Source organism: Pocillopora damicornis, chromosome 8 (genome assembly GCF_964200805.1).
Source record: "Pocillopora damicornis chromosome 8, jaPocDami1.2, whole genome shotgun sequence".
NCBI lineage: Eukaryota > Metazoa > Cnidaria > Anthozoa > Scleractinia > Pocilloporidae > Pocillopora > Pocillopora damicornis.
In genome coordinates, this window is record NC_142677.1 from 770,583 (window position 1) to 793,116 (window position 22,534).

The 22,534-nt window shown below is 37.5% G+C and overlaps 2 protein-coding genes and 2 long non-coding RNA genes across 4 annotated transcripts; 1 reads left to right on the forward strand and 3 right to left on the reverse strand.

The window, feature by feature from the left end:
* Nucleotides 1-26: 26 nt before the first annotated feature.
* LOC113680636 (uncharacterized) lies at nucleotides 27-4,553 on the reverse strand. Its single transcript, XM_089181202.1, has 4 exons — nucleotides 4,430-4,553; nucleotides 3,754-3,873; nucleotides 2,163-2,876; nucleotides 27-304 (listed from the first exon to the last, which is right to left on the reverse strand). The coding sequence occupies exons 2-4, from the start codon at nucleotides 3,815-3,817 to the stop codon at nucleotides 123-125; spliced, it is 960 nt and encodes a 319-aa protein (XP_089037328.1). The 5' UTR covers nucleotides 3,818-3,873; nucleotides 4,430-4,553; the 3' UTR covers nucleotides 27-122.
* Nucleotides 4,554-7,085: 2,532 nt separating this feature from the next.
* On the reverse strand, nucleotides 7,086-9,212 carry LOC113680626 (uncharacterized). Its single transcript, XR_003447101.2, has 2 exons — nucleotides 8,904-9,212; nucleotides 7,086-7,470 (listed from the first exon to the last, which is right to left on the reverse strand). It is a non-coding gene; the product is annotated as an uncharacterized LOC113680626 (long non-coding RNA).
* Nucleotides 9,213-10,499: 1,287 nt separating this feature from the next.
* Nucleotides 10,500-12,913, forward strand: LOC149040831 (uncharacterized). Its single transcript, XR_016179447.1, has 2 exons — nucleotides 10,500-10,655; nucleotides 10,881-12,913. It is a non-coding gene; the product is annotated as an uncharacterized LOC149040831 (long non-coding RNA).
* LOC113680710 (uncharacterized) lies at nucleotides 11,126-14,650 on the reverse strand. The gene is made up of 3 exons (XM_089181203.1): nucleotides 14,250-14,650; nucleotides 11,955-12,096; nucleotides 11,126-11,341 (listed from the first exon to the last, which is right to left on the reverse strand). The coding sequence occupies exons 1-2, from the start codon at nucleotides 14,472-14,474 to the stop codon at nucleotides 11,977-11,979; spliced, it is 345 nt and encodes a 114-aa protein (XP_089037329.1). The 5' UTR covers nucleotides 14,475-14,650; the 3' UTR covers nucleotides 11,126-11,341; nucleotides 11,955-11,976.
* Nucleotides 14,651-22,534: the final 7,884 nt, after the last annotated feature.

Genomic DNA, 22,534 nt, shown 5'->3' on the forward strand with positions numbered 1-22,534 from the left:
TTATAAACAACGGCTGACACAGAAAGTGATTGAAGCAATACCCTTTTATTTGAAATAGCTTTACAGAGCTATACCTTAATTCTCAGGGTTAAACAATATAATGAGAAACGACCTCTTTGCGATCACTGGATCGTAGTCCCATAGTTGGACGCCATGTAGCTGCGGAACTGATAGTTGCCCATATCACAATTTTCAACATCATTTATCAGTGCTCCAGCATTATCCCGATTAACCGCGGCCGTTTGACCAGGCTTGTGAGACCATTGACCACCACGGTTCAGAACATACCAGTGGAAGTCAACATCTGTGGAACAAGGAAATACAGCAGGTTCTTCAAAATATTGCGCAACCCTCATTAATTTTATCTCCTGGCTGAGGGTGGATTGGAGGAGACGACTGGTCCCCTCTATCCCCTGACAACAATGACATTCCCCTAAGTCCTCTTAGCTTCAGTCCCCTTCCCTATAAATAAAGTCTGATCCCTAATGGAAAAGCAAATAAGAGCATGCTACTATCACCGCAAGTGAACTTCAAACACAAAATGTTTTTCAGGGAATAATTATATTTTAACAGTTTACGTCGTGTATTGACTCCCAAGTTAAATGTACTATTGATTGCTATGGAAAAAATACCTTTAATGGTCTATGGATAATCGGTGCGGTTGAAGTTATGGAAACCTACTATTTTATGATGCTGCGTTGTGATTGGTTGCTTTTCTTCAGGTGTGATTCTCGAACCTTATTGCTTCTGTTCTCATGTTGGCTAGTTGATTTACAATGCATTTGAGTACTTTTTTTGTGGGAGAAAAACAAAAATTCAAAATTTCTTAATTTTTACCCGAGTCGCTTCTCATCTCAGTATTTCTCCAGAAATTAACTTCATTTCCTTTATTTGAAGGTAAAGATGCGATAAAAGGTGTATGTATAGCCCAATAATTAACAGATAGAAAAGCCTTGACTGTGCTCTGTTCTGTTGTAAAGCACTCAAGAGGCGGCTAGAGGACGAAAGCATTGTAGAGAGAAACACGAGACGTAGTCGGGTGTTTCCCCACTTCTTGAGTGTCAACAGTGTTGTCAGCATGCCCTGTACTCTCACAAAGCACGCTACAATAAGCCAATCAGAATCCTTGTTGGAATAGATCGAATAATCTGATTGGTCGAACAAGATTAACGCTGTCAAAAATGTCAAACCATCAAAGTTCACAATCTGTGAACAATTCGCAATTGTGGCTCATAAAAACACTCAATTTTTTTTTTCCACATGACAAAAGAAAACTCACTGCTAAAAGGCGTGTGTTTTATGAATGTTCGGCAGCCGGATTTCAAAATATTGCACAACCCTCATTAATTTTATCTCCTGGCTGAGGGTGGATTGGAGGAGACGACTGGTCCCCTCTATCCCCTGACATTTCTTGGAATGCCAGCGCCCTAATACTTGGCTGCTGTGACTGATGCGGTCTTCAACTCAACATATTGGAAAGGATATCAAAGCAAGCTCTTAGTTGTTCACCCGAAGGGCGGCCGACGTAATTTCTGAGGCTTGCCTCACTGAGATGACCCGAGATCGCCATGATGAGCTAGCCGCGATGGACCTCAGCGTGACCGCAGTCGCTTCGACAATGTCATGATTAGTATGAATTTTTTAACAGTTATGCCAGTTTGGTTATATTTTTCATCATTCCTGCTTTGTTCTGTTTTGTTTTTGAGCACGAACTATACATACTATACAGGTGTTAGCTGTATTTGATTTTTATTACCTTTCGTAAGCTTCCAATCTAACTGAGCGTGAAAACTTTCAAGACTCGGAGTGTCCATTTCGTTTACTCTTTGAGGATTTTCGTCTATACTCACGTTATAATGACGAAAATTACGACGCTTTGCAAGTTCAAAAACGATTTTTAAATCGACGAAAAAAAGCTGGAGAGAAGTCCATGGAAGATTGGGCATAAAACAAATTGGCAGATGGCGTGACAGCTTTAGCTCAGCTCTATGCTTTGTACTCCGACAGAGAACACCCTTTCACAATGACAGCGCGCGTTATATCCGAACTTTATTATAAAGTAATTCCAGTCATTGGAAGTGTCATGCTTAATCCGAGATCTTATGGTCCCTTTGTAAAAAAGAAAAAACATTTACAGAAGCAACGGTTTGATTTGTACTTACTGGGGTCGACAACAAGAGCCACCACAAATTCCTGCGATTTAGCTGGCAGTTGCGGGTTGGCAATGACTCGCAATCCATCACGCACTGCTGCTGCTTCCATCTGAGGCCCAGTTAACCCTGCATAAATATTCCCCGCACCTCTTCCAGGCTGTGCAAAGGTGTGCGTCATTCTATTGTTGGCATAGTTGTAACAGTTGTTAAAAAACACAATAGGGAAAAGGTTCCAAATAAAAGGATTGTAGCCAAGGACCATACGCTTCTTTCTAACGACCGGCCCTTTGTCTACTTTACCGCCAATTTCGACTGCACCGCCCCCGCCTCCGTCAACACCACCCCCACCGCCCCCACCGCCCCCACTGCCTCCACCGTCCCCACCGTCCCCACCGCCCCTAAAGGCATTAAACGGTTCTACCAGGTCAACTTCTCTCTTCATCCTAATAATATAAGCATCTGGTAAAAGGTTGTTTGGTATACTGTCAAGCAAAACCAATTGCAGTTTTCTACTTTCGTGACCGACTGCTAACTCCCCAAAGCCTATCACGAGTCCTTTGTACCCGAGCCTCGGAGGTATCATGCTTAGAGTATAAGTAACTTCTCGGTCCCTCGCGTCCTTCAGATTGCTCTGTATATCTGCCATGAGTTGGTGATTGTCTGGGACATTCCACCAAACGTTTGGTCGACCAGAAAAAGAGAGTAGAGTTACCAGTAGTCCATCTGGAAAGGCAACAAAAATATGTTCGATTATTACCTCTCGTGTTCTTACCACGACACGAAGAAATGGAATTTATTTGCCTTTAGTCGAATCTATAATGGACGTAGTCATATCTGATAATGTTGTGAAAAAGAGAGGAAAACAAAAAGCAGGACTCGAGAGTTGGTAAGAGTAATTACCCAAGATTTGGAGAGTGCTATGAATGACTATCATCCTTTTTGTTCGATACCGAGAAGGAATTATATACATATATGTATGTGTGTGTATATATATATATATATATATATATATATATATATATATATATATATATATATATACAATTTGCACAATGGAGAATGTGCTTCCGTTTTCAACACTTTATTAAAGACCCGACGCGTTTCGGCATTTGCCTTCCTCAGGGGCCTTAACATGCAATTGTTACAGAGTCCATATATATATATATAAATATATATATATATAAATGAATGTGGGGGTAGAGTCTACCTTGGCATAAAGTGCTCAATGCTGTGGTAGCAGAGCTAAGTATACATAGTAGTTTCGTGCCTAAGCGCTCGTCGCTCACAGAGAATCGATGCGTCCTGGAGCACTTTATGCCAAGGTAGACTCTACTCCCACTTCATTTATATATATATATATATATATATATATATATATATATATATATAATGATGATAATATATATCAATTCATATATATATCAATAATATTAAGGATGATATATATCAATAACATTGATAAAAATGATATTTTGGATAACAACAAGAATAATGGTAACAATCCTGTCTGCGATAATATTATAACAACTCCAATAATAATGATAATAATAATAATAATAATAATAATGATAATGACAATACAACGAGAAAAGATACCAACCTGACACTGCGCAAATAACGAAGAAAAGCAGCAAAATTGAGCAGAACTTATTATCACGGGCCATCGCGTCTTGATGAGCCCACGACGGCAGCAGTCTGTCCTTCACAAAGGGAAATAATTCTGCAAGGACAAAAATTTTGTTTTACGCAATCTGCCACTTAGTGGAAAGTACTTATATTGGCGAGAAGCTTTTATGCACTGGAAAACAACGACTGTCATGCTAAACTTCGAGTAACGATTTCACTCAAAACTTATAAACTGAGTTCAACGTACTGAAAATTTTCAAAATGTTTAAATCAGTTCTTTTTTTCATAGCCTTCTCATTTGAATGTTCGTAACTAATTTTCTGTTCCGGGGAAAAATACCTGACGAGTCCACTGGCCAAATCGGTCAAGAAAAGTTAGCTAATTTGCAAGCAATAATCGTATTCAAGAGAAGATTTACTTTATATTTACAGCGTGCTTACGTCTAAGATTCAAGAAATAAAATTGCTTCAATAGTCAGGAAGGCAGAAAGAAAAGCATAGAGAACAATGCTAGAGAGATGACATACACAAAAATAAAACCAAAAAAAAACAAAAACAAAATAAACACAAAACATAATAGCTTAACAAGTTCTAGTCACTCTCTCACACGCGGACTAGAATAAACGGTGGATCGCTGTAGTCTCCTCTTACCTTATTTAAGAAGCCCTCTGCTGATGAGAGATCCTCAAATGACTTCTTCTTTCGAACGAGTGGTTTTATTGCCAACACCCATTTATAATTTATATTCAAAAAGCCATTTCAAGATTCCGAAAACACGCATGGCTTCCAATTTTAAGTTCCAGTGATGGACAAGCAAACAAACTCCCTCTTTTGGCAGTGATACAAGAATAATGAATAAAGAATGAATATTTCATTAAAGCATAAAAAAGGAAAAAAATACGAAAGTTTATGTAGTCTCATAGAGGAAATCAGAAACGAGAAGATAAAAATGCACTACTATATTTCTCTTTACGATTCTTTTTTCTCTTCCCCCCTATATTTCTTAAATAATGAATAAAAAGCTCTGTGATTTCGCTTGAGAAAATCGCAAAAAAAAAAAAGCTGAAAGCTTTTTCCTACGAAGCCTTTTGTTTGTCAACAATTGAACTTAGACTGTGATTAGGCTGGTTGTTAATCAAATAAAGAAAATGACATAGTTGGTGGTATAATGTAAAGAAAAAGATATTTTGAGCTCATGTAAAAGAATTATCTGTATGTGTTGTTTTGAGTCAAGGTTGAGGGGATACTTTCACTTGGTTCCCTCGATTGAAAGTATACTTGGTCTTATGTCCAAAATCGACAAAATATCGCTCCTTTAAACGAAAAAGAAGGAAAGGGAAAGAGCGAAGAAAAGCGTTTTTTCTCGTTTAAATCTACAAAAGGTGAATCAGTAGGTTTCTCCGCAGTTTTCTCAATATCATAAACTAAATAACGAATCTTGAAGTTTTAACTCTTTCACCGGATGACCCTAAAAAATATCAATCAACAGTTCCCTAGAGTGGTTTGTTTGTTTGTTTGTTTGTTTTGCTCTCGGTGTGATGAAGTCATAGGTAATATTTTGATTTTTCGCATTTTTCCAATTGAGTTGACGGTTAAGAACATTATTTTCAAAAGCTTTAACTGCTCGTCAAAAGAATACGCGTAAACGAGATTAAACAAGGCTGTAGCCGATTAAGAGAACAAGATTCCTTAGTATAACGAAATGCATTTACTCACTCCATTAGGAGTGAGTAAATGCTTGATGAATAAATACTTAATGAAACATAACGGTTTAATGGCTTTAAGTAGCAAAAAGAGATATGGCAAATATTCCAAACTCATTTTTTTAACTACCTGGGCTGCCTTATACGGCTAAATAGAATGTCAACATTGGGGAGTGCAGCAATCGTAGTCGAACAAAGCCCCGCGATAATGGAAAGCAAAGCGGAATCCAAAGAGTAACAGCGAAAAAAAAGAAGAAATCATAAAATCAAAAAGGAAAAATTATTGAATAAAATGAAGGTAAACACTGCTAAGATAATTTCTAATGGAAGTTTGTCCTTTTCAACATTCCAAAATTTCGTAAATCGTGAAAGGGACAAATTTAGTTCAATGAAATATTCATCATGGGCACCTGCTGAGTCACTATTTGCTGTCGCTAGTAGTAAGAATATCTATGACTGTTTGTTTGCTTTAACTTTTTAAAAAGGAAGTGATATCATAGTGAATACCTTGCTGTAATCGTAGAGGAAAGGTGGCTTGTTGGAGGATATTAAGGTGACGAAGGGTTAAGTATGCAATTCAAAATGTGTGAGGGTCAAGAAGACAAAATTGATCCAAAAGGAGAGTAAAACATTTTTCTTAACCTTTTGTTCAATGCATTCTAAGCATGAGCTGCCTTATACATTTGTTTGGGTGAAGGTGGGAGGGAAAAGAGGATGGCTCATGAATTAGGCCCATTGGATACCCTTTTCATGGCAAAACCAGAGTGCGAACATCTAAGGGAAAAAAACCCTCCGTTTCAGTCTAATGGGACCTATTCGAGCCAATGGCATAGCTATTCCCACGTTATCTCTTGGTTTTGTGTTTTGTGTACATCGTCTTGAATCTAGATGCAGTGCGTGATAGCAGTGTCAAATGTTTTGGAACAGTAAGCCTTTTGGACCAGGATCTATCGCAAAGCTTTTCAACTGAATCTGAAAAAAATGGATCACAGATGACATCAAACCAAAAAAAAAACAAAAAACGGAAAAAAAAAACCAAAAAAAAAAAAAAAACAAACAAACAAACAAGGGCAAGAGGCAGAACAAGAACCGTTTTGAACACACATTGCATTAGAATGATGTACAGTGGATATACGGCACCCTTAATACAAAGGACTGATGAGGTATTAGGACTTTAAACTATAGTTCGAACAGATATAAGCACATAAAAACCATTGTTGTTGGCAAAGGGAGCTAAATTTAAATTTTTTTTGCATCTGCATTAGTGAATGCAGATGCAAATGTTTAATCCGAATCAAGACTTGCCTCTCGTTACCAAATTGTGATCCCGAAAAAGGAGACTGTTCCGTAGGTAAGTCCACCCTAAAGCGAAAAAAGGAAATATTACGGTCACCTAAAGGTTTCGAAATGGGTTCAAACGCGATGTGTTATGGCTATCATGAAAGCGCAATCAAAAAGGGCAGCTAAGTATTTCTGAAGAAAGAGAGGGTATTCCTACGAAGAGTTAGTCACATTAGCCTAGAGATATTCATTGAGAGATTCATTAAGATATTCAGAGAGAAAAATGGAGAGAGAGAATCGAGCCTCAAATACAATTGCAATGATTCCTTGTAAGAGAAGATGGATTTTATTTTTGGGAAAATATCGTAAAACGTTGGTCATTTCCTAAACTGAACGTTTCCGTCGACTTCAATAATAAAATGGATGCATAGGCGAATGAAGACAAATTAAAGTAAAAAGGTAATGAAAAAATGAATAAATGAAACAAAAGAATGATTACGATATCAATGGTACTATTTTGATGGTGTAATCGCAGAAAATACTCTGTACTTTTAAATTTCTTTTTTCAGTCCACAACTAATATACCACCAAGGTGAATACAATTTCCTCTCTTGTTTTGAAATTTTAAGTCGACAGCTTCTGTCAGTCACATCAAAGCTCTTCGTCGATGTCATATGACTTTGCTTCATCGTGTAGTCGAATCTCGCTCTATTTAAGAACAAAACATAAAATATGTATTATGTCTATTCCTCATTGTAACAGGGTTATTTACGATTTGTAACATTTATAATTTACAAAAAGATGGGAATTTCAAAGTCTCGTTTGGATTACGCTGAAAATGTATACTTACAATAAAACTGATGGTACTTAAAACCAATATTTGTTCCTAGACGCCAAGCTTTAGGTAAATTTTTAACGTAACCCTAATCCTAAGCGAAATAATTTAAAGGATACAAACACAGCAGCTTTCATTTATCAGTTTTCCAAATGTTGTATGCGAAAAACTATTTGAACTTACAATCCGCGTGTAATGTTTTACCTTTTGCGCGATTGGTCTAACCGTGTCATGTGACCGAATATACCCCAATTAAAACTGGGAAATATCCTTTTATATTCCCCAGCAAATGGTATTCCCTAACTTTCAAACCTTACGTGAATGAAATCCTTCGTTTAAAATTTAATTCAAAATAAGAGTTTTTTTTTTTTGGTTGTTGTTGTTTTGGTTGCAGAAGAAAGGACATTGTTCTTAAAGTCTTCACACAGAACACTGAAAAAGTAAAATTCTCACACACCAAAGAGTAGGCTGTTTGTAAAAATTTTGTCCCGCGCGTTGCAAATATATATCAAGGATGATAATCATCTAGATTTGTCCTTGGACACCATCTGACCTCAACGTTTACAAACTGCTCGCTTCTCGGAAGATGGAATTTTCCGCGGACAAATATCTAAGCATATTTTCGCGCCAAACAGTGGCCATGGTTTATATTTTTTCCGTGTGGCCCAACGGATAAAACGTTTCGTTAAAGTCTACTGAGAAGAATTGAGATCATCTCACTCTTTCCCTTTTTTTCATGGAAAACTATGACCTATTGAGACAATTACATGCGTTATACATCTTAGCCTATTTCCGGCTGTTCTCTTAATTACACTGACTGAGTTATTGCCGGTTGTACAATGCGTCATACAAACCCATATCAATTAAAACATCCGTTTCCGCAGTTTAATACGCGCAAAAAACGTCTTATAAAATCGATGGGCCTACAAAACCTAATTAAGGACTTCAGCGAGCCACAGGAAAGTCACGTTCATAGCTGTATATCATTTTACATATGTCCGTTTATCACTTCAGTACTTACCTTTTGACAGAGAAGGCAACTAAGCGACTTCTTCTCTTATTTTGGTTAGCCCATTTTTAAAAACCGACTATTGGAAACTTGTTTCTTTCTTCTTGTAGGCGCAAACACTAATACTTCTCTATCATGCTCAAATTATTCGGTAACTTTTATCTTTCATTTATCTGTGCAAGACCTATTCCATTATTAAAATATATTTTGAGTTCAAAGAATAAATAGAAGCGCAGATGATTTATATCCGAACGTTCTTGGTGTATACAAAACATAAAAACCAAACAAAAAATTTACCTTTGAGGGGTCCAATGAATAACTCCGTCTTCTCCTACACCTACCAAACCAGCAAGGAGGGCGGTCGCCTCTGTTCTTTCTTCTTTTGTCGATGTTGCTTCTCTCGTCGGCTATCATAGAATTTCCTCGGCTCTCTAAACTCCAGCTCATCTTCCAAATCAACGCACATAGAAAACACAGAACGGCAAGACGCATAATTGAACACAACTACAAATATTGACTTTGGCCGACAGAATGACCTATAATCCTGCGAAGGTTCTATAACTCTCATAAACCATTGAATAACAGCTCTTATATACCTTAAATTACAACATTAATCAACGCACGGTGAATTAAGAGCATTTTGAAAGCGGCGAATACCAGCGGGAATTGGCTCGTTTAGAAGAAGACGCGTTTAATTTATTATTTTCGTGGGTACAGTGAGAGCTATACCAGAGAAGTACCACCTGTTCCCTTTGATAAATCGTACCTTCAGAGTGTTAAACACTCTCGTACCGACAATGAGAGTAATTTACTTCGGCAAGCAGTGCTCTTTAATTAAAAGAACTCTGTTTCTCCCGCCAGATCACGTACAGAAGGGAGAACTTTTGCCAGACCAAATTTAGACTTTACTTGTAATAATTGTTGATTAATAAAGGGAACTTTTCAGTATCTACATACATTGATTTGAAAATAGTTCAGGTCAACAAGATATTTACTTTTTATATGGATAACCATTCCTTTGTTTAATTTCAACTGCTTCCTATTCATTTTGAACTCCTCTAAATCGTTTTTTTTATCGTCTGGGATGTTAATTCATAGATTGCTGGTAAACAGATGAAATTTAACCTGGTTAATGAAGGACTCTATGGTGAAGCAACCAAAAAAACCAAAAAAAAACTGACATGTGTGTTCTAGAGTAAAGCACTTGTTACTATGAAAATTTTACTGAGGACAAATAACCCTAAATACTTGTTCTTTATCGAAAAGTGACGCCCGTGAAGGCGAATAGGCGAACACCAAAATTTGCGAAAGAAAAGCTACAGGGAATTTCAAGGTCTATTGCAGAGATTTTGCCGCAGTTATCAGCAGGTAATTATCAAATCTTGTCTTTGTTTTCAAGACTGAGTGGTGATCAAGAAAAAATTTCAAACAAATCATAGTCGTACGAGACGAGATGTTTTTCTCCCTCGTGGCCATTCAGAGCAATAACAACATGTCAATCAGTTCTCCTGTTTAAAGCCGAAAATGAGAGGAACCGGTTGTCATTTAGACAACCTCAGTAGAATCTGCCTAATCTCACTCCTTTCCTCTGGGTAAACGAGGCAATGAATAAACTTAATGGTGAATACACATACTGTTCATTGTTGTCATCTCGCAAATCTCTTCATTTCTAGTTAATTTTTATGGCATATTTTTATCCTTTAAGCGCACTGGCCAAAGAAATTTGCTCTACTCACGTATCCGGTTCTTGACGTAATGGCGCTCGATGAACGCGAGCAGTGTTTAAGGAAAACATCAATTAAAATTTATTTGTCTCAATAACTTGAAAGGTCAATCAGGAAAAGCACGCACTCTGATTGTATCTTATAAAAAACTGACTGATAATACAAAAATAATTCAACTATATCTCGCAAGGGTATCACTCTACAGTGATTCAACTTTGAAACTAGTGGCTCTCGACCCTAACAATAACACAGGACTTTGTTGTTGGCTGATTACACCCAATCCAATTTCCTTTCTTGTTTGCATTTATTGAAATGGACGTTGAAGGTATGGAATCCATTTAAATAAATATTTATTTTTTAGCAGAATTACTGACAAACCATTCCGTGAGAAACCAAGTATATATAAAGACTTGAATCAACGCCAAAATTATAGGAAAATAGATATCGTCAAAAAAGAGAATATTTCGATATGTTTAGCGCTTTTCATTTCGAGATCCAAGCGTGGTCGCAGTCATTCGAATGTTGTAATGAACATCTTATGCTATGGTAGATTGGAGGAAATTATCCCATTTAATTCAAGACACGATGGACAGATTCTGCGAAGTAAGTGGGACACGATGGTTGGCCGCTTGGGGGTACTTGATGGGGCGGTGTTGCCTCCCCCCTCACCCCCCCCCCCCTCCTAGCCGGAGGATTGGATTACTATTATCATTTGCTTTGCGCCGTGACTTAGAGGTGGGCCGGTGATAAGAACTCAATTGTAGCTGATTTATCGAGACTCAGAACGTAAGTACATTTTTTTAAAGCGATAACTTTTATTGTTTTCACATGAATTTTACTACCATAAGTTAATTTGAAGATCTTTTAGTTTTTTTAATACTTTGCTTTCTTTCATTAGTTGTTAGTTCTGAAGACCATCGATACTTGATATTTTCCAAAATGTTGTTAAACAATATGAAGACTTAGACTTGACATCCAGTAAACAAATATAGTAGATAGTGAAACGGCAATCTGGAATGAGAAGGAGAAAGAAAAGGGAAAATTCTGCGTATAAATAAGATTTCAGTGTTCAGGAGGAGGGGTGGGGTAAGTATGTTGAAAGGCTAGAGGGGTTGGTTGTGTAATGAACTACAGTTTTAAAAGGAACACAGCTTGCGAGGACAAGTTCTACACCTATAATTGCATTTGGGAAGCCGGGTGGTGCCCAAACGCCACTGCTCTGCAGAAATTAAATATACAAAAACGCGACAGCGGCATGACTGATGAATGGAATGATTGTTAACGTTGTGCCTATCATTTTCTTAAATGAAATTTTATTCTTATAGTAAGCACAGCGAGACTATGGCGAAACGTTCGGCATAAGGTTATCTCCTGATGGCTGATTTTCAGCGCCATTTTGGAACAAAGAAATCCTATTCCTTCTAGTCAGCAATATAATGATAAGGAAAAATCAAAAATAAGAAACAACAACAACAAAAATATGTACATAAAGAAGGAAAGAAACCATTGCAACAATAGAAAAAAAGAAAAACTGGCGACTCCTTCATGGTACCTCCTGCCTAGAAAAAACAATATTGTAGGGTAGCTTTCTTGTTGATCGGTAATAACATGAATTTTTGCTTACCTGTTTTAGAGGTTTCTTTAAATTACGATTGGAAGTCGTCTTTCCAATGTTTTAACGTCCTTGCTTCTGCTGGTGGTATGTCGATATCCTCTTTGCTGGTGATTTGGAAATCTTGCAGCTCCTCTTTGAAATGTGGTCGAGCCTGCAAAAATTCAGATAAGCGTCACTACATTTATGTCTACGAGTAAACATAAATCCTGATAAAGGATAAAATAATAATGTCTACAAGAAATCTTGACTGGAAAGAGAGTAGACTTCTACCACATTCTTAAATTCCTGCGGACTGGCAACATGAACATCTTGCTTGAAAGCTGCTGAATCAGCCACTATTGCTGGGATAAAGACTTTGAAAATAGATGATAGAAGATCATTCGACTTTACTAAATAGTCATCGATATCTATTCGTGTGTATGGAGTAATATTCGTATGCAACTGATAGACAGTTGGAGCTGTTGAGACGTAAATCAGTCAGGAAAGAGGCCGATCAATGTCAGTCGGCTGCTGATGTAAGAAATTACCTCGTCATTAAAGTTTTGTGTCTAATTACACTCAGTCAATTTTTAAAAATCTATTTGAATTAACTGATCGATTTTCTTCCTTTACCCCAGCCTAATTCTTCAATTTTGGTTGGTTAAACCTCATTCAAATCCCTTTGTAATTTGCATCTATTCGAGACCGTTGAAGTTAAGTTTGAAATCTTTTGAAAAATGAACCTTCGATTTTAATCGAAAAGCCATTCTTTGAGTAAACCAAGTTTAAATGAAAATCGTATTCATCTCGGTAATATATGTCTGACCGATATCTTACAACCAACCTTTAGCAACCATCCTAGTGATTGCTTACGCCAAAAAAACGGTACTCTTTCCGCCTGGCTGATTTCAGTTCAATGCAATTAACTGTTTTGTTTGAGCAATGCAAATAAAAATCCCGCCCATGAGGCGCCATTTACCACTCAGGAACCTTTCTTTCACCAACTGTTTGGTTGTTTGATCGTTATCTTATCCAAGCTTTAGGCCTAAGATTCCTTTTTTTCTCTCAGTAAATGGATTATTTTTAATTTTCAGAAAACACTTGTAAGATAGCTTGCAACTACCTAAATTAAAACAGAACTTCTAGTCGCTGAATGGACTGCAATATCCTTCAATAATAGTTTCATAAAAATTGCTCCTACTTGTTTGTTATGTAAATATCGCTCTCACTTCTCTTGATGTGTCAAGCGTAAGCGAAAGTAGATCATTGCCAGTGCGATACTTAATGGAGACAGACAGGTTGTAATTTCGAAATCATAAATGTGTAATAAATATTCGTTTTATTTTTGTCGGAATTTTTCTTGGCTTCTTGGTCTGTCATGTTGTTATTAGATAATTGAGAAAAGGAGATAATGATAAAAATAAGGGAAGGCTGAGAACTGCTGAACAAAACACTGGGTGGGAGGGATTTTCAAATCAGCCGCTGAACGTTGCAAATGATGATTAATAATTTGTGCGTTTGGATTAGAATATCAATCATTAGCATATCTTGCCTCTCGTGAAAGTTTTAATCTCAGCCGAATAAACAATGCCGGGTAAACATTTGTGACTTAGCTGCAAGATCAATAGATCTTATAATTAGCGACTTAATGAGTTCGGTTGCAAGTGAAAGGATTCAAACTTGTGGTACATGACAGGCGACCGAAGTCAATCGTATCGAAGAAAGAAAGACCAAGTGAAACAGTGTCTGCCGATCCTACAAAAACATCTCCTCTCATTAGCATACTGAAAGGATTATCGTACCATCTGTTATACTTTCCACCTTAATTTAGTCAGTGGTTTGAAAAGGATAACAACACCCCCTTAATCTAGCCAGAATAGATCAAGTCAACATTCACTTTTGAAATCATCCAATTTATCAAGACGCTGTTTCGTTGATCTGCCTGTAACGAAATTTCGTTCAAAAGTCAATAGAACGCGACAAAAACTGACAAGCAACGGTAAACAGAAGCTTGGAATTCCAATGGTTGGACGCTAAAGTTCAAAACAGATCTTTTCAATCCATAGCCAAACTTTTTATCCCTTCGCCCTCATCGTGTAGTTTTCCTGAATTAACTTTTGTTACTGTTTTAAAGAATCAAATGTGAAGTCTTTTTTTTTCCACCGAAATGAAATGATGGCGATGAAAGGAAATTTGTCGTTGAAACTGTTGCTTGGTGATGTTCGGTGGCCCTAGTCAATTCGTTCAATCACCTTAAAACATTGCTAACGGCTAATTCGCGTTAAAGTTTTAAATTGCTCCCAAAAGCATGTCTTAATAGCTTACCCTTTTCATTCCTCTTTTACGGCCGCGGCTATTAGAACATTTCCCGCTGTGGCAAACTCTCCATCCGCGCGCCTGTTTCTTCGTGGCCGCGTACTCGTCAATGGCGGCATCAATTTGATGAAAACTGTCTTTTTGTGTCGCTTTAGCAGTGACTGCCGCAACAATTATAAAAAAAAGAAACATGGTTGAAAAGGAGAATCTTTTGGTTTGTTTAGCGTTTTTCATTTTGATTTCAGGCCTGATCTTAGTAAGTCTTCACCACTGTAACCGTTAAAGTCGTTGAAGTTCCAAGCTGAGATCTTTTTTTGACTTTGTTGAAACTTGTCAATGCTCGACCCGAAACGTATGAGTGCTTAAGCAGTTGTTGTCGGTTTATATCGTTTCTCGCGTTTTATTGACTCAAAGTGCCGCATATATTAAAATCAATTTACCACGCAGAGAATATTTCCTTTCAAAATGTGCGTAATTGATTGGGTTAAATAGCTTTCTCTATGGTAACTGAACATCTGTGTTCGAATAAACCATAATAGCATCTTTCCTTAGCGGCGTCGTTAAACAACTCTTGTTTAATTAGCACGTTCGGCTAATCTTTGCTTAAATAATCTATTTCTGAACAATCGTTTTGAATTTTGATAAATATTATGTTCCCAGCATGAGTCATTTCCATCAACTGACACGGCTGTCAAATTTTAGTGGCCTCAGTTGTCATGAATTTCCAGAAGAGAATAAAATGACGCTGACGCGAATGGTTTTTTTTTGTTTGCTTCGAAATTTTTTTTACTTTCCTCATCGTTTATACCGCTGTCGAGGGTAAACATTCTTTTTGATAATTGTTACTTTAATTTCCTCTTCTTTACATCTTCCATAAACATTTTTTTCTAAATTATCGTAACTCAGTAAATTAACCAGCGTAAATGAGGCCATGCAGTTTTCACGATGTTAATGAGGCGAGAAATTACAATGAAACAGCTGTAAAAGAAACTCAATGAAACGAATAAGTGGGGTGTTTAAGATGGCTGAGATGTACAACCTTGTAATCAATATGTTTCCGAATATTTCAAGCCGATATTTCCAGCTTTTTTGCCTCTGTTGTACTAAAGAAAAAATTGAATTTATGGGTTAATTTTTTCAGACCTTGTTAACTCCAAGAGCCTTCGCCTCTCCCCCCGGACACCACCAAAGGGTAACACAGGGGGAAAAAAAATCGAAATTTTCATAATTCTTCTTGTTAGTTTTGTACATTGGATCCGATATCTCTGATTAGATCTAATCAGAGACAAAACTCATCTGATTTAACCCTTAAGTCCCAAGATCTGATTGCTAATTCTCTTTGTAAATAAGTTATGAGAATTTGGTTTTAGATCGAGATAACAACTTCTACCTGATAAGTTTGAATATTCACATGAACTGTTTCGTAGATAATGTTTAGATATTATAGGGAGAAGTGACACATTTATCACTTCTGGGAATTGAAAGGTTAAAGCCTGCTAAAAATTCATATTTGTTTACCCTTATTCCGGAAAAATCCTGATTTGCGATTACTTTTGACTCACTTTTCCAGTTTAAGTTGCCTAGTTTGTTTTGTAAGGGAAAACCCTTTCGCCAAAATCTTGAAGAAGACACCTAACCGGCGAAAATAACGCGTCAAATAAAAAGGCCAGGTTACTAAGTGAAAGAGCTTTGCCATAATGGCTAGCAATATGGAAGCTGCTGCTGATTTCCAAGTGAAATAAGCAAAAGTAAGTTATCAAAAATTCAAAGTTGCTCTTGATTAATTAGTCCTGTATATGTCTCAGATGTAAAAGTTTTTGGATACAGTACTCAGCATCTGCGCGGAATGATCTGAATTCCCAGAATTCCTGTTGCCTCTTTAATAAAATGAACATCGACCCATTTAACTAACAACCTTCGAGAAGTTTTCCATATTAGAGCGACTATTAGGAATGACTTATCAAATAGTATAGTTTTGTTTCGACCTTCAAAATTGCCTTCTTTTGACACTTTCCGCCATTGGTTTGCTTGTGATTTCTATGGCTTGTCTGAAGAATAAAGCTTTTATTGTACCGGCGGAAGCGCAAACTACGCAAATACGTAATTAAAAACTTGCATGAATGGAAAGATGACGCTACTAACCATTTGTGACTTGCATAAACGCATGTTGTTGTGTGCCTTACTCCCAGCTAATAACAGCTGACCCATCAGTTTGAATTATTTTTCCCTCAAGAAGGAAATACAGGGAGGTAGCGAACATCTATAAAAAATGATGTTTACATAACTAGCGTCGATTATAAATGGTAGTGAATGCTCCTTGCAAAAGATTGATTGCGCCTGTGGTTGAAAAGATTAGTCCCTATGTTAGATTGGAGATGTAAATAGTCTGTGCGATAAAAACAAAAAAAGAAGCCAAAAACAACAGACTTCGATAGTAGATAAACTTGGAATTCATCCGTAAAACATTGCCCGGAATCAAAAGGAAATCAATCTTTCACAATGTCCATTACTTGAATATTCCGACAACTCTCTGTCTTAATGGTTTTTAACGATGAAAAATTGCCTTTTCTTTTTTGAACTGTTATTTTTTATGAAGAAAGGATTCCTAATTGTTTCCTATGCCTGTCGATTCTAAAATAAACCAAGCTAAAATTAAATTGAAATAGTGGTTTCAAAATAATACACCTTATGACATCTGCAATGTTTTTAATAATGGCATTGAATACATATCTGCGAGAATAAACGTAGGCGCCTTTAAAGAAATCAAAAGTTAGAAAAACGAAAACAAGTGCATTAAAAGCAAGAATGTGGGGGAAAAAAAGTAAACACAGATAAAGCCAAAAAGTGGCAGATAAAAGAGCCTAACTGCTTCAATTCATGAAATTTCCTTACTTTATAGTCTGATGTAGAAAAACCTGTGACATTCTCAACTTCTGCCATTTATTGATACATACTGGCGTCTAACTTAAAAAAAAATATAAAATTTACCTGCGGATCAAACTCTATTTGATAAAAGATGTTGATAGTTTTATTTATCTTTATTACCAGGACGATTATCCGTCGGCTTTGGTTAAACCATAGTTTTAAATTTCGCGGCACTAATTCACTCAGTCGTTGACTCGTTGTCGTGGAGATACTTAGTTTTCATAGTCCCAACGATCAGTCTGGCGCCTCCTTTTTGCGGCGCGAGAGACTGGAAACATGTGACTAGCTACAAGAGGCTATAAAGTGTACATGGAAAATAGCATGATTTGAGCATTTCAATACAAAATGACAAGAACTGTATAAATTTTTTTCTCTAAAATATGTTATCGAAAATTCTCTAGACTGGCTCTCTCCTTTCTGCTATTTTTTTTCTGTCTTATTTTGTCTCTTATTTATTTCTATTTGTTGTTGTTGTTGTTTTTTGCTTGTCTCTTTGCTTTCCGAAGCATTATCCTTGAATCTCTATAGGAAGTTATTTTATGTTTGGCATCCCCAGAGTTGACAATAATTTTGAAATTCTGGGTCGATTAGTTGCAAACTCCAATCTACCGATGAGCATTGTAGAGAAAAGAAGTAACCAACAACAACAACAAAAACCACAAATCCAAACAACACAAGAATAGGATCAGCAACGAAATCACAAAAAGTAATGACAATAGTTATGTATTGCAAGCGTAACGCTCTTTGCTCTTTCCTTATGTATCTTGCAGATGTATCCCAGCCACAAGTTCAGTTATGATTACTGTTTCTCAGATCACCAATTCAAAGAATTATGACAGTTATAGCTAAAAAAATTTTGTGGTTTCCTGTATTTAAATAAAAGAACAGGGGTGTGGTTGATCCTGACATTTAACTTAGTTGATAATTAAGATTTTGTTCATGCTTAGCGTGCGTATATCGAGTTATAGATGCAAGCGGGAAGTTTGGAGAGCACAAAAAATTCGTAAGAGTAGCCCGAGGCGCAGCCGAGAGCAACTCTTGCTTTTTGATTGCTCTGTAAACTTCCCAAGTGCATCCATAACTCGATATACACACAGCTAAAAGCATGAGCAAATTCTTTTATAACAGAGCGACAACAAGGATCTGCGCGAAGAAGCCTTTTATTATGATAGAGTGCAAAATTCTCACATCCTGAAAAAAGTAACAAACGTCCCTATTGGCTGGTCAAAAACACGACACATTTCATACTTTGGTTTAACCGGTAACTGTGAATGAAAAGCTCAAAATTTACGGGGAAAATGGGGAAAATCAAAGCCAAATGAACTCAAGTGTCAGTAAAAATGTTTTAAAAGTCAAAGACCCGAAGTTATCGAGGATTTTGATTAACCAAAATAATGTTTACGCTGCCTTGCATGGTGCAATCGCTGGTTTCTTCCATATTTCAAAGAGAAGGAAAACTGCACTGCAGCTTAACAGGACGGAAACTCTGAAGACAGTTTAAAAAAATGCTCATGTCATCTTATTTACGTACGGGCTTGCGTAAATAAAGATTTTGTTTATAGCGGCTCAATAGGACTTATATAGGGCAAACACGCGCGCTATGTTATTTAAGAATTTGTTCATGCTTAGCGTGCGTATATCAAGTTATGAATGCACACGGGAAGTTTGGAGGGCACGAAAAATGCGTAAGAGTAGCTCGAGGCGCAGCCGAGAGCAACTGCAGCTTTTTGAGTGCTCTCCAAACTTCCTAAGTGCATCCATAACTCGATATACGCACAGCAAAAAGCATGAGCAAATTCTATATAACAGAGCGACAACATGCATCTGCGCGAAGAAGCCTTTTATTGTGCCGGATAGAGTGCAAAATTCTCACAACGCACAAAAAAGCAAACAAACGTCCCTATTGGCTGGCCAAAAACATGCCACATTTTATACTTTGGTTTGAGCGAGGACATTTGATCCAGTTAACCGATAACTGTGGATGAAAAGCTCAAAATTTACGGGGGAAATGGAGAAAATCAAAGCAAAATGAACTCAAGTGTCACTAAAAAAATGTTTTTAAAAGTCAAAGACCCGAAGTTATCAAGGGTCTTGATTGTTCAAAACAATGTTTGCGCTGCCGTGCACGGTGCAATTGGAGAAGACAGACTGCAGGAAACTTGCAAAAAAAATGCTCACGTCATCTTATTTACGCACGCCCGTGCGTAAATAAAGATTTTGTTCATAGCGGCTCGATAGGACTTTATAGAACAAGCACGCGCGCTATGTTATAAAACCTCTTATATCCTATGGATTAATTTTTTTTCTTTTAATGGACGGAATGGTTATTATAAATGCATGGTTATTTATGCTCAACTATTTGGATACGTGCCTTTGTGTTGTGATGATCAATTACGTTAGTGGTAGTGGTACAGAAGGCGGGAGAATTACCACATTTTGTCCCGAGTATAAGGCCTATTTACATGGAAGTGGGGGATCCCAGGTAGGTGAGGTAACTCGCCTTGGTGGGGCGACCTGCCTGTCCATATAATTTCTTATTTTTTCTTGATCACGTTCACGATAAGAAGGATGACCCGCGTCTCAAGGTGAGGTAACCCGCCTACCTTGGGTCGCGTTCATGGCAAAAAGCTCAAAAGCTCAAAAGCGAAACATGTATGTTTTAAAACTTTGTATATTTCCCAGCCGTTTCGTGGCAGAAAACACCAGAAACCACAACGGACACACAATAAGTGTAAAATGTTCACATTTCGGAATGTTTAGCGTTGTAAATCGACTATATTTCAAACTATTTCGTATAGCGTATTAAGTCTATGGTTTCTCGCGTAACCTAACATCGCGTAACACAACGCTTGACGCTTTCCTGGATAAATACATATCTTTCCAAGAAGAAATCTTCCGTCTTTCTCGAGACGTGAGCTTGGGACGCCTATGCTCAAACTCCCTAATTGCAAGCGTAACAACAACCTCAAGAAACCTCACCCCAGCACCCCGGGGTCGTAAGATTGTATGTAAACGTGTTTTATTTTTCGACCACAGCTAGGCGGGTTACCTCACCTACCTTGGGTCCTCCACTTCCATGTACACAGACCCATAGGCGAAAATCGAATGGTCAAATGTTTGAGAACAGATGCTAAGCATTACGTACATGCTATTTTTAGACTCACTGCATTCCCGCTCGTTTGTGCAGCCGACTGGTAAACTCGAGAGCATTTCATTACTTTATCTTATCCCGTGCTGCAATATGAGGTATTGCGAGTCACCTCCTAACTAGTAGTGATTTTTTTTAAACGTGCACAACTATTTCCAAAATAACAAGTGGAATTTTGCGTAGTGCCAGGTAAAAAGAACAGCCAAAAACAGAGTTCGGAGGAGATCCATGGAAGACACCTTATACTTCCCAGCAGGAGCAAAGGTGGCGCCCCATGCTCCTCAGCGGGAGCGAAGACGGCGCCCTATGCTCTGCAGCAGAAGCGGAGACGGCGCCCTATGCAACCCAGTGGCGCCCTATACTTCCAAGCGAGAGCGACGAGGCCCAATCTTATTTAGTCTCTCCCTTCACCGGCAGGAGATTTGTTGAATGTAGCAGACGATATGATTTACGATGATGAAGCATGAATGGACTCATGATGGAAAAAAAAAAAAAAAAAACTCTGCCCTGCCGCTGTGTTGGTACGCGAGCTTTATAGCGCATTGGTGAGCCAGTTTTCTCAGTCCAAGCCTTATCGTTACCGACCTCGACATCTTTGAGAAATCAGACACTAATTACTTTAAATTTATTTGCAAGTTAGGATGATTATGAGTATTTTAAGTCAACAGAATAATTTTATGCGCTCCTGACGTCACCCGTGTGTTTATTCAGTTTTAGACAACGGACAATAAAGAATAGAATCATGCGTTGCCACTAAGTAAAAGAAAGAAAATACACTTACACGGGGAACGAAAGAAAAAAAGAAGTTGTAGGCTATGTATCACGCATCAGACTTCATATAGTTAATATTTTTTCTTAAAGATATGAGAATAGCTTCTTGTAAATGTTATCCTAAACTGACAATCGTGGAAGGCGTTATTTTGAATAATTTGCGCCAGAAAACCAAATGCATAACAAACACTATCTGACTTCTTACCTTTTTATAATTAAATGTTCTCTTTGAGTTTGATCTTCTCCTTCTAGGGCATCTTGCAAACAGACATATGGGTCTCACATCTCGAGGAGAATTTTGATTTAGACTGCAAGTAGTTCCCGAGAAAACAGGGCCAAGAAAATATGAAACTAAAACTATGGAAACTAAGCAAGCGGTGAGTCTCGTGTTATGTTGTTTCATTGCTAAGGTATTTTAACTGTTTGGAACTCAAGTTCGGGTAAGTTTGAGTTCCACGTGTCGGTACTTGGCAGAGTGTGTGTTCTGTTGCGTTTGATCTATGTAATGCTGAAGTCTCTTCGTGCTGATAGCGTCGTTTATAAGAATTGGCCTAATGCATTTACTCAATAAGCCAAGCCATTAATCGCACGGTGGTGCGGGGAAGTTAATGTAGGGTTTTGAAAACTAAAAGAAAATCAATCAGTAGTGGTTAAACCTTCCTGTTTGTAAATTATATATTATAGCTCACCCCTCGTGACGTCACCAGCCGCACAGACTAATCTGAAATGGCTTTTTGATATGAAGGAAAAAATCGCAATAATTCATAGCTTCGTGAAGAGGTCAGGGCCAGATTGAATTTATCGATTCCAGAATTATTTTATTCGAACGTTAATATCGCTAGAAGTTTGAAGCTTTCCTGAGTGTCATGGGGATAAACGTCCACTCTCGCGATTAGACAAATTTGATTACTCAGATATAACTAATATACCGCCCAGCTACAATGAGCAGATAATTGCACTTATACTTCAAAGGTTTTCTTTGATAGGGACGCGTTTCCCTAATTAACAACTCAATTTGTGGTTGATAAGACGAGCCGGCTGCAAATCACCATCGCGAGGGAGTGTTTTTTCGTTTGGTCGAAGAGAAAGCCATTTTTATTCTTAAAGGAAAAACAGTTTTCAGCACGCGGTAGGCTTTAATTTTTTGTGAAGGTGAAAATCAAGAACAATGATAATGACGCTTCAGTGAGATTTTTTTGGAAAATATCAGGAGTCTTTCATTGGCCGGTGGATTAAAAAGCTTATCGGCTTCTTCAGCTTTGTGCGTGTTTCGTTGACGTTCAAGCGTGGGACGATCTATCAATGGGGTAATAATTCTATCTTAGGAGTCAAGGTCGTAAGCTTATGCAATTCATTGTCATGAAGAATGCATATTAGACCGGTAAAACGAAGCAAGCCTTTTTCTTTAGCTTGTAAATCGTCTTAACTACGGAAGACGATATTATCTTCG